This window comes from Tyto alba, unplaced genomic scaffold (genome assembly GCF_018691265.1).
Source record: "Tyto alba isolate M040663 unplaced genomic scaffold, T.alba_DEE_v4.0 Super-Scaffold_7, whole genome shotgun sequence".
NCBI classification, from domain to species: domain Eukaryota; kingdom Metazoa; phylum Chordata; class Aves; order Strigiformes; family Tytonidae; genus Tyto; species Tyto alba.
This window is the reverse complement of record NW_024881328.1, coordinates 6,523,644-6,536,666: the sequence shown is the minus strand read 5'-3', so window position 1 is coordinate 6,536,666 and position 13,023 is coordinate 6,523,644. Positions and strand designations below refer to the sequence as shown.

At 34.1% G+C, this 13,023-nt stretch overlaps 1 protein-coding gene across 1 annotated transcript in view; it reads right to left on the bottom strand.

Annotated features, from left to right (window-relative positions):
- LRP1B (LDL receptor related protein 1B) overlaps window positions 1–13,023 on the bottom strand; it is a 754,159-nt gene that overhangs the window by 43,650 nt on the left and 697,486 nt on the right. Inside the window, exons 77-81 of the mRNA XM_042808487.1 lie at window positions 12,537–12,760; window positions 12,164–12,270; window positions 7,908–8,024; window positions 5,603–5,776; window positions 4,936–5,061 (exon numbers count right to left, since the gene is read on the bottom strand). Of these exons, the coding sequence (XP_042664421.1) occupies window positions 4,936–5,061; window positions 5,603–5,776; window positions 7,908–8,024; window positions 12,164–12,270; window positions 12,537–12,760 (748 nt within the window). The remainder of the gene's footprint in view (window positions 1–4,935; window positions 5,062–5,602; window positions 5,777–7,907; window positions 8,025–12,163; window positions 12,271–12,536; window positions 12,761–13,023) is intronic.

The following is a 13,023-nucleotide window of genomic DNA, read 5'->3' as shown; positions in this document are numbered from 1 at the left end:
TCCTTCAGACAAGGTTGTAGCTCATCCTTCACTGAGCTGAATGCACTTATTCTATAGAGCACAGAGTTCTAATGTTATTGTAAGTTGGTATAAATCTTCCTGTCCCTCTAGATGAGTCTTACTATTTGCCAGTTTTCTATATGCTGAATTTTATCAGAACAAGCTGTAATCCCCAAATTTTGTCTGAATGCTGTAAGACATATCCTCTTCTTTGTTTTCCATTCACATTTTTTTTTTCTTTTAAAAATCTTTTTGCTTTATAATTTTAAATGGAAGAGAAGGGCTAAGAAAAGGATGCACACTGAGATAAAAATGACACCTGCTGTAATGTAAAGCATTTTCTTCTGTTCTGGGACATAGCAGTCCCAACGATAACCCCTTCATAAATACAGAAGATACTACTGTAAACAAAATATTTTTTTCAAACCAGAAGCAGATTTCTGTGGAGCCCTGTTCTATCTGATGTCTAAAAACACTGAAAGCAGGACAAAAACTGAGAAGATAGCATGGATTGAACTGCCATAGCTTTTGCTACTACAGCTCCCTAAGGCAGACTTTGTGGGTGAAAAAGAAGGTATAAGGGATTATACCCTACATCCCCAGCCAAAGCACTTGGTCTGCCTGCAATCTGTGTGTGCAGTGGGCAAGTCCCCACAGAAACGTGCTGAAGGAAGCACCATGATAAATTAAATGTTTCATCTCTGTTCAGAAGCAATGTCAGATCTTTGTAATTTTTCTTAGGCTTTTCATCCAGCCAAGAAGGCACAAATATTCCCTTCTTAAAATGAAAGTGATAAACATGCAGCTCCAGAATACAGAACTCTTGGAAGTGTTCATTACTCTTGCTCATTCAGCTGTGGTACACACTGTCTTCCTCCACTGCAAGTCTCTGTATTTTTACCCTCTTGCTACATTTTTAGCTGCATTGTGCTACAGATAATTAGATAAAATAAACCTAATGGATGCAAATCCAGTGGTCTTTTTTTTTAGGAAAATGAAGTGGCACTCTACCCATCTGAAAAGTAAACATTAGCTTCTAAACTAAAAAAGTCAGACCTGCTATAGTCAATAAACCACAGAAGAATTGTGCTCTGTCAATCATAATCATCTAGGGAAAAATGAGATGGAAGCCCATCTAAGAGCACACAGGAACTTGCTTTCATTTTGTAACAAAAAACATTCTGAATGATACAACACACATATGTTGTAATATCTCTGGCTTGAAAAAGCCAAATCAAACCCAAAGCTGTTTCTCATAAGTTGTGTAGGATGCTAGCAAAACAGCTGTCTGAAGCAATCTGGATTCAGTCTTACAGAAATCCACCGAGGATTCAATATTTAGAATTCTTCACATTGGATTTACAAAGAAAAATCAACTAAATGGTTTGAGCCAGTAGGAATATTATGCAGACTTTCAAGATTTAGCTCAATTTTTTTTTGTAAAAAAAAAAAAAAAGCCCACACAAAACCAACAACTCAATGAACAAGAATCTGAGCCAGTTTTTGGGATACAGTCACAAGAAACAGAGCAAGACTGAGATTACCTCCCAGTCATGAAACTTAAGGTAGACTGAGTAGTAAGAAATTGTACAAAGCGTGTGAAGCATCTTTACAATAGTCATGTCAAAAACTACCAAAATGAAGAATGGCATACTAATGTTGAAAATAATAATTATTTGTTGGAAAGCATTTTTCACAAGGATAGAGGCATATGCATTGTCAAAACAGAATCTTCAGACACAGACCCTCCGAGGGACACTACTCAGGATGGATGGGTACTGGAGATGGCTGTTCCATTTTCACTCGGTCAAATCATGGAAATCTACTACTAGCTTCCTTACTACATTTTAAAAGATCCTAAACACTTAAAGACACTAAAAAGTATTATGAATGTTCAGTATACTACTGTTTACTATTCTAACTTGAATTATATATTATTCAAAAAGTACAGTGTAGTCACACTAATTCTTGATATTCACAATTACTACTAATTTGTGAAACTAAAAGATTTCTTATGTTACTTGAAATAGCTACTGTGCAAGTACAAAACAGCCAGTACACCTCACTTCTATTGCTACATGAATGACGCACATTAAAAGCGACTTAAAAAGTTGAGTATTCAGATCTGTAAATTAGTGGCAGTATATCTTTGAACACATATGTGTGTAAATCACTGTAACCTATCTACTATACAACTATTGCATTGTGATCAAACCAATAACAAAACCAAATTAATACATCAGTTAAAAAGTGTTTGACACATACTCATGTCTCAAATTAAAAACTTCCGGATTTCATTCTTATAGGGACAAACGAGAAGACCACCAAAACCAACAGGAATATTTCAACTGATTTTGAATCAGGATCGTACTGCAGACTAACAAAAAAATATGCCTATATAACCTTCCTTTGGTTTAATGTCAGGTCACTCTTCTACAATATACAGGTTTTGACAGCCATGTAAGGCAGGAATTGCTGTTCTGGGTTTCTGACATCCATAACTGTCCCAAAAATGTTCGGAGGCAATGAAGACAATACAATGCTAGATTTAAACAAGCTGAATGTATGTGGTCTGGAATATTTCATATACATTTTCTAGCTCTTTATCAGAAAAGGAAAGGAAGATTACAACTCCTATTTTTTTTTATTCCATACTGTATAACTTCCTAAAGGAAAAGAACCTGGTTTAGAACATGACTTATATTTTGTTTTCAGGCCATTAGCAATCTATTAACAGCAAGTGTGTTGTCAGCCAGCCATTAATTATAAACCTGGATTAATTTTAGATGCTGATCTTGAGGTCAATTCTGATCTTTCTAGGAATCTCTGCTGATCTGTGGAAGTCTAAGTGGAGTGTCAGCATGAGACTAACATTTAACATCCACTTCATACTTTTTTTAAGAAGTCAAAATAGCGCAAAACCATACACTTTTTAGTGTGCTATGATAGTGAGGCTTCTTTCAATTCATAATTTATAATCTGTGAGACTACAAAACCTTCAATCTACTATTACAAAAATAACATACAAGAAAAAATGTACAAAAAAGCCTAAACTAAGCATTAATTGAAATAGAACTGTAATCAGAAAACTAAGAAAGACTTATTCAGGAGCCATCTAAAAGGGCTTCAAAAAGGCATAACAGATATTGCAGTTGTGGGAAGATACTGAAAATTATCGATATATTGAAAATGTTTCTCTAGCTATTTTCAATCTTTCCATAAAAAGTTACAACCAGCAGTGAAATAATTTACAAGACTCTTCAGATCTTTCTCTAATAAAAACAAACCTACCTGAAAACTACCATAGCATAATCCTTTGCCCCACTAATAAAACTGTAGCATTACTGAAATCACAGGTTCAAGCTACTACCAATCACGAGTGAAAACCAATATTTTTTTATTCATCCTTTCTTCAACACCTAAGTAGTAAGTATAGGTCATTTGAAATATTTTTTAGGTGTTACTGTATCAGCAGAAAATCTTGACAAGTATCCATCTCAGATGAACAAAGAGCTGACACAGAGGGGCAGGGGGGGTGAATGCTCTCTTAAGACAAAGGGTGTTAAGACTGATTTGTGACAAGATTTAGAAACCTTGTAGAGTATACTAATGTTTTCTATTACATCTACTTCAGTGACATAATTTCTCCCCTAACAGTGGAAAATGTTGTAAACCAGCTGTAAACTACTTTATAGTTTTATAACTATTATATAAATACACGCTGATAGGTATTCAGCAAAGGGTGTACAGTAATAAAGCTTTAATTTACTGTATTTTTGCTAAAGCATGGTGTAGTACATATTAAAGTTGGTGCTGTAAATGCATTGAATACAATGTACTCCTACATAAGCAAAAAACATGAATGGGTTTGTTATGTATGGCAAGTTTTCTAATAATGTTTTACTCTCTAAATTACTCTTAAATTTCTTGACACAGAAAGAGAAATGCTGCTAGACAGGATATCTTTATTAATACCACATCATAAACCACGAAAACACAGTTGTGTTAATTCAATATTTAATGACTAGGCAGTATAAATAAGTGATATTTTCTCCACAGAATGATGACATTTTAGGCAAATTAATTTCATTCCTAAATTGAGCATTTTAAGTACTGAGAATCTCACCAAAATATGTATCATTTACATTTCTGAGCCTGGGATTAAATGTTAGAAAAACATCCTAATACATTCTGACTTCTCATACACATAAGAAATCCTGTTTTATGATTTTTAGAACCTTTTAAAATTTAAGCTGGCTAAGAATTCATTCCAGCAGTCTGACCACCTTAGGTTTCACCTCAACTAGAATGGGGATAGTTTTAGAGTACTTAATAATCTTCTTCTATGGAAAATATTACTTTTTCCCTGCTAAAATATAGGAAGAACGTAGTAGCTCTTTTACCACGAAGTCTGGTTTCCTGTGTCTTAATGTTAGTTGTTATAGATGTTACTAAAAGATATAATTGCAGATAAAAACATTTCAGTTGTTTTTTCTTTTTTACCTGTTACTTCAAAGTAATTATTATTTTCTATGTTGCTCTTACTGCCTTTTCACTATTGCTGTAGTTTAAGCAGAGGTGTTTCTTGATGGTCTTTGAAGTTATTTTTTTCTCCTGAATGGCCCATGTTTAATTTGGAAACCAAAATGCTCCAGAGCTTTTCAAACTTCTTTTGATCAATATATATACGCACTAATTTTTAAATATCATCTTGTATCAGTTCAGCTGAAAGCTTGTTTATCATTCTGATGAATATAAACAGTTTTTTTGAATGGGGGATTTTTCTTCTTCATATTTAATTTCCATTTCAGATAAGTAATATGTATATTGAACAACATCACAAAAGTATTGATTAACAGACAGTCTAGCCTTGTGCAATGACAAAAACTGACCAGTTGTTTATATTTTGGTTGTCATGCAGTTTTCAGTACCTACCTAAGAGGCTCTGATCAATGCATGTTCCATTCACCAATGATTTTCCTTCTGGACAAGCACATGTTGCACCAGATGGGTTGAGTAAACAAATGAATTCACATGTCAGGTCCAAGCATGGATTAGGCACTGTTTAAAAATACCAAATATTATATATATATATATATATATATATATTTTTTTTTTTTTTTTAAGAATTATGCTGTGTTCTACAACTAGGAAAAAATAAACAATCAGATACAGAAATTCTGATACACTTTCATTTTCCAGGATATCAACAGCCTGAAGTCAGTGAACACACTCACTCAAATGGCAGTGCAAGACTCATGTCAGAATAGAATTTATTTCAGTGACAAAAAACGTATTGGTAATACACAGTAAAAAACATCATCTTCTTGTGGCCAGAGCTATTTGAATTCATCTCTCTTCTAATTTTTTCATACCTCATTTACAGTGTGGGTACACAAGGCAAGCATTTGTCCAATGTCCTTTCAAATGAGAGAAAATGCATCAAAAATCTATATAAAACTTATATAAAGAAACATGACTACATCTATTTTCAGTTTGTACAATGAGGCTCTGGTTTATGTTTATACAGCTTGGTTACTTTTTTTTCCCCCCTGAGATGAAGTTGCTCAATATTGAGTTTAAAGTAATTATGCTTACTCACAGTCCGTTTGTTTGTAGCGGTGAAAAATCAAGGCACTTTTTGCTTTATCAACATCCACACTTAGATATTCTACAAGGCTCCTGCCAAATTTGTGTACTCTAAATGCACCATTTTTAGGACCCGCTCCATATATGTAATCCTCAAAAATGTCAATTCTATGTGGATGCAGTAAACCTTAAATAAAAATGAATAATAAATACAAATACAAATTCATATTCAAATAATAAGCAACGTTATTTCAATAATAACTTCAATTGCATTATTGCAATTACCACCTAAAGGCATTATCATTCAAACTGCTTGTTTTGTACCCACAAAGATTGCCTTTAAAAAAGCAATATTCTTAAAAGGAACTCTTCCCATAATACAAGCAACTAAAATCTCAAGCTTTGTATTAGCTTTCCACACAATTCAGCCTCAGAAACTGGTTGATTATTGAAAAGTAGGGAAAACCTATGGTATCATCTGGTTAATTAGAACATACTTAGGCACACTTTAACTAGAAGTATGCAACAAGGAAGAAACAGATTATTTTCCTGTATATAAAATAAAATAATCTGACAAAATTTTCTTCCACTCCTTCTTAACATATTTGAAATGCTAGCTTTCACACTACACATTTTAATTCATAGTTGTAGTACATTAATGAAAAGTAAGATGTTAAGACTCTAATAATTCCTTATTTTTAAGAGCTAAAATTGCCAATTAGATCACAGTAAGATTTCCTATGCACAATGGTCTGTAGAATTTCACATTTACCCATGTAGCAAGGCAACAGATTCTGACTAAAACTTCTTCACTAGAGATGTCTCTCTTGATTTGAAGCCATAAAGAAACAGAATCTATCATTCCTTGTGATACCTTCTTCCTACTATTATCCACATTTACTGTAAAAATGGTTTTACATTTCACTTGTATTTATTTAGTTTCATTCTTCAACCTTTATTTGTTCTTACTGTTTTTCCACTCTATCAGTACTTGGTACTCAGTATTTTATTTCCATAAAAATATTTATGAATTCTAATTCATTATGTTATGCTTGATTAATTAAATGGGTTGAGGTCTTTATCTCATTGCAAAGAAACTTCTAAACTCTCCCAATTTCCTTTTGGTCCTATTTCTCTAATTTTTCTATAGTTACTATAAATGTCAACAGGAGACAAAAGGTGACATTGCTTTAGTGATCTTGTATTTCAGTATTAAATGGTACATATGGGAGCAAAAAGTCTCTACATTCCACTTTCCCCTTTATATCCCCAAATTTGCTGCATTTGGTACAGTGTAGTATAGCCCTTCTGTGCTATAAAATATTTAGAAAGTCATCAACTTACATACCTTCTGTTCTGTAGCATTGTTGTGTCTTTTTTTCCCCTTGAAGAATAACCTCACACTTATTCTTAAAATACAAATTACTATTGAGACACATTGAAACACAATCCAGGATACTGTCAGTCTTCATACCAGCCACAAGCACTGAGCACAAGCACTAAGTATGTATATTGTGATAGATTACAGCCTAGCCACCATGAAATACTATAACCAATGGAGGTGCAAACACAGTTATGAGGAGGAGTTATTGTCTTCAAAAGTCTTTTGTCAGACATTGGCTTGGTATGGTTCAGTGTTACAGGTGGTTGATGAAACTCCACTACCAACTCTCCACTCAGCAATCCTCTCAAAAAGCTGTCTTTCAAATTTTTATTTTTTGTTAATGTGTTTCCTCTCTTTTCTACTCAAATTTCATAAATTGTTACATATATGATCAAATTGTTAAAAAGCCAACATACAACTGTATAAAAACAAAGTTTTTATGAAATGAACTTTCGTCATTCACATTCTGTTAGAAGAAGTCTGTGATTACTTACTGACCTGAAAGCCAAACCCATTATTTTTCCCAGAACTTATTCAGGTCAACTGTTCTATAAACTATACAATTCCTGTGCAATGCAGATAGCTCTAATTTCTAACTAGTCAAGGTGCTCTTGTTATATAAGTCCAAATGAGGCCAAGCATAAATATTAATCACAATGTGAAGTGATAATATCTAAGCTAATGATTAGGTAACAAACTTGAAGATTTGTACATATAACTGATTTTTTTTTCCCTAACGTAACTTTATCAGATTATCTTAAAGCTAAAATTATCTTATCTTAAATATTTGTTTAGATATCTGAAGTTTTATCTAACAAAAGCAATGAATATTACTTAATAACCACTGCTTTTTGCCTACACAGTTTCTCTGAATAGTGAAACTTCAACCAAATAAAATAAAATAGATATCATCTTATATAAAAGCTCTCCATACCTTGTTTAGTGCTCACAGACACAACTGAATCAGAACCATCAAAGAGAACGCTGCCAATAACAGATAATTCAAAATCAGCCCAGAATAAACGCTGACTGAACTGATCAACTACGAGACCTACAAAGAAAATAAAGTTCAAATAGATATAAAAGCCTGAAAAAAAGTTAATATTTTTATATAACTGTACATTTCCTATATGGTTCATATTCCTGTGAACACAAAATATGGTGACAATGAAAAAACATGACTGGACACCAAGGAGAATAAACCTTCTGCTTAAATCTTCCCCTTGAGGCAACCATGGGTTTTTACTTTCTTTAACTTACTCTTCCAAGGTCAGTACCTTTTCAGACCACTTATCCTCGGCAGGTAGGGATATATACCAGGTGGGAATTAAATATAGAATCTAATCCTGTAATTTTCTCTACCAACCAAAAATCTATTATCTCAATAGATTTCTAAGCAGTAGCACCACTTTGACAATGCGTTAAAAACAAGCTGTTGATGTTTCATAATCTTCCTAACCTATACTGTTTCCACAAGTATATAATTGTGTTCTTTTTTTTTTTTTTGAATCACCAATACTTCACAGGCAGGAAGTATTACAGAATTAAAAATCAGATTATTTTAATTACATTAGTTCTGCAAGAATTAAACAGCAATATTGAGAGATGTATATATTCTCATGTCTATGAAAATAAAACACAAGAGTGAATGAGAACACAGATGAGAATAAAAGATAGATAACATTGTGACTACCCAGCCTCCAGGCAATAACTAAATAGTTAAACTGAGCACTCCTTGTTTCATAGAGGATGATTAAATGATTAATATGCCATTTTAGTTCATATCAAAAGCTTCAGTCTGAAAAAATATTTGAACCATAAAGTAATTTAATTCTGAGCTTTTGAAGTTACAGTGTAATTTTAATAAGAATGGGAAAAAGTATTTTTCTTCCTATTTATGTAAGTAGGTAAGTCAGAAAAAATACATCAAAAGAAATTATACATAACAGCAAAAACACTCCTCTTAAGGTCATAAATTAATCAGCTACAGATAGATGAGAGGATGTGGAAGAAGTCTGACACATAGACCAGTGAAATATATTTACTTTTGCAACTCCATTTGAAAAAAACCCTCTTTAAAAGAAACACTGGCATTCAGGCATATAGATAAAGAGAATCATTTTTGGTAAAAGATAATCACAATGTGTCAACTCTGTGTGATACATGGTACCTGTAAGGTGGAATATTTTAGAAGTAGTTCCCACTCTCTGGCTTTAAATTATTCTTTGCATTTTAATAAGTTTATTTAAATATCAAATAACAAATGAATAGCATTCTCAATGTATCCTTCACAGTATCAGAGATAACACTGCAGAAAAGTACTTGTTTTTGTTTTATACATATAGCACTCCTATGATAGTAATTTTTAAGTAAATCCTGTGAAGCCAAGCCCAAGTGCTTAAACTCTTACTCTCTCTTACTTAAAATAGGAAAGGCATGTTTAGTAATAAATTTAAGACCGGTGTAACACTGTAAATTTTAGTTTAGTAAAATCTTAAACTTCATCTAAATAATAGTAAAGTCTCATCTGGGAGGAAATAAGAAAGGCATGGACTCTTTCCTTGCATTCCTTCTACGAAGACATTTATCTGTGTGAAATATCTGACAAAAAAATTAAAAGACTCCTTTACCATCTACTTTCTACCATGAAGTAAAGGAAGAAAAGCAGAGAAGGATGCCACAAAAGTGTTTTCAGGCAGTAGGTACAGGAAAATGCAATATTGTAGCAAGGCATTTGTGAAATTCCGTTGTGTTGGGTTTGTGCTGTGGGGTTTGGTAGTGGGGGAATGGGTTACAGCAGTGGTTTCTGCAAGAAACTTCTTGAAGCTCCATTGGCTCCAAGTTGGACCCACCTCTGGCCAGGGCTGAGCCAATTAGCAACGGTGGCCACACCTCCTGCAATAACGTATTTACGAAAGGGAACCTGGGGGGAGATGTGAGGGACACAACTATGTAAACACTGAGGTCAGTGGAAGAAAAGAGGAGGAGGAGCTGGGGAGGTGTGCTGGAGCAGAGAGCCCCCCTGTATCCCATGGTGCAACAGCAGGGCTGACCCCCTGCAGCCCATGGAGGTCACCGGTGGAACAGATATCCACCTGCAGCCCTTGGAGGACTTCACGCTGGAGGAGGGGGCTGCACCTGAAGAAAGCTGGGACTCTGTGGGAAGCCCCTGCTATTGTTGTTCGGTGCTGGGAGGACTGCAACATGTAGGAGGGACCCACGCTGGAGCAGTTTGTGAAGAGCTGCAGCCCATATCCCCATTCCCCATCCCCCTCTCCACTGGCGGGGAGGAGGGAGAGAAATCGGGAGTGAAGCTGAGCCTGGGAAGAAGAGAGGGGTGGGGGAAGGTGTTTTTAAGATGTGGTAATGCTTCTCACTTTCCTACTCTGATAAGGGTTGTTGTTGGTGGTGTATGAAATAAATCAATGTTCTTTTTCTTCCCCTAAGGAGTCTGTCTTTTGCCTGTGACCATAATGGGTGAGTCATCCCTCCCTGTCCTTATCTTGATTCCTGAGCCTTTGTTGCATTTTCTCCTTCCCGTTCCTGAAGGGGAAGAAGTGAGAAAGTGGCTGCATGGTGCTCAGTTTCCCACTGGGCTCAAACACGACATCCCTCTTTGCAAAGTCTGCTTATTTTCGGTAATTCTGTTACTTTTCTTAATTTTTATTTTATTCATTCTTGTAAGAAGACAGAGGTCTGGTTAAATGTTTATATGAAACTTATATATCAAGAAAAATTTTAGGAAGAAAAGCTCTTTCAGTTCTGCTTCCAGTCAGGGAAGAAGTAAATACTTGCATTTTCAGATAAGTTTGATACCATTGCTACCTACAAAATTCAATAAATTCACTAATCCAATACTGATGGCCAAATATAAAGGGGGGGTTTAAATGCCCTTTAATGACCAAGGAAGTGGTAACTGGCTCCATAGGACGTAACCTTGGAATCAACCAGACTGATAATAAGAGACAAAAAAGCAGCAATTAGAACTAAATCTAGTGACTTGGATATCTGATATGTTCACAATGTTTTATATAAAAAGTTCAGCAAAGAGTAGGTAACAACTCTGATAAACATAAAATTCTGTTGTCTTTCAGTCTGAATAATCAGAAGCTTCTTACTGAATTTGCTATTGACTATGTATTTTTTATTATTATTACTATGTTCTTCTTACTTACCGAAGGAGCATAAGCTTACTCTCCTCAAAGCTCTCCTTATCATATATGTAATTTCTTAAATTGCTATATTTCAATCTAATCATGTCAATAAAAAAAGATTGTTTCTTTTAAGGGATGAGTGCAATTTGCATATGCAACACCATAAGCCCAACTTAGAATGGGATTTAACAACCTGTTAAAATATTATTACTTGTTGCTGTGATAGTGGCAGCTTTTCAGATGCTTAAATATTCAGATAGCATCCTCTTGAAAGGAGCCTATGTTTCAATAGATATGCGTACCAAAGTTGGACAACCCCTAATTTGCAATGCAATAATAACAAATTATCATTGTAAACTTGGAGAAACACCAAATATTGCATGAGAAAATGGGTCATGAACAAATCATTTGTGGTTTCAAAATGGGATGCTGCTATTTAAGAGACACATTTCATTGTGGATTTATCATTTCCTTTGTCACAAAAATTACTTCTATCCTGCCAATGGAGTCTTAATGGTAATTTGCAAGATCTCAACATATACTGTCAAGCTTCAAAATAGTTCTGTAAAATACTGAGATAATTAAGTTGTTGCTTCTTTGAATACCTAAACCTTGTTTTATACTATTTTGCAGTGTATTTAGGAAAGTAACTAGAATAGGCTGTGAGATTTCATATGCATTCTTAAAAAAACTAGTCTCACCACAAACTGGTGTTCCCTTAATTAATTTTTCTTGTTCCGTGTTATTGAACAAATAATATTTTAACTGATTTTATACAGTCCTTTGGTACTGCTTTGTAAAATCATCATGTTAAGCTTTGTTACAAAATTTTAAGTCACATTAAGATGTATCTTTGAAAACAGAACTAAGAATTTGATTAGTAATTGCATATGAATAACCACAATATATATTTTTAAAAGGTTTTGTTTTGGTTTTTTTTTTTTTTTTTTGTAAACTGAGAAACTGGAATTTAGCCAACAAATCTACACTGAGTTAGCAAGTGTCATGTGATTAGCAGAATGGATAAGCTGTATACCTGTAGGTCTTTGTAAATTCTTTTGAACCAATATCCTTCTCAGAGTACCATCCATAGATGATTCCTCTATGTGAGAGCGATCTCCGATAACTGTCCAGTACATCATCCTAAAAGTATTAAACATAAAAAATAAGCTGGATGCCTATACAGAACCTCAAAACAATACACTGATATTAAATTATTATGAGCGTTTTAACCTACCTGAAAGATGAGAGATAATTGATCCTGATTTACATATAAGTAAACTGAACAGGAAAGTTAAGTAAATTACTTGGAAAAGTTTAGACATTTGTAGACATAATTTAATTTCTCTTACTCCACTTTGCATTTTTGTTTGAATTACCAAAACAGAGTGATGTTGAAACATACATACCCTTTTTTAGGATTTACAGCAATTGCATATGGTTCTCCTGCCATGCTTGTAAGGAGTCTTGTACAGTTAGGTCCGTTCAATTGCCCTACATTAATGGAGTATCTCAGACTAGTCCAATGAGTTGTATAGTAGCTGAACCAATGCATTCTGGAATGATCAGTCCAGTAAATATTTCCAGCAACCCAGTCAACAGCAATGCCCCTGGGTCTTTTGAATTCTGGACACTAAAAGGAACAGACGTTAAAGTCAGATTAATAGAAACTATCTTTCACAGCAGCTGCATAGTCACAGATTTATGTAACTTTTTACAGTTAAATAACTTTTACCTTTAATATGCTGAAATATTTAAAAACACTGCATTGGAAAGACATAAATTGCACCTGTAGGAAACAATCTCTAAGTGATCTGCTGACAGTTCTATTCACTGCAGAACAAGTCAATGGTTCAAAAATGTTTTCTCATCTAAAGCTACCTACATTAAGAAAAA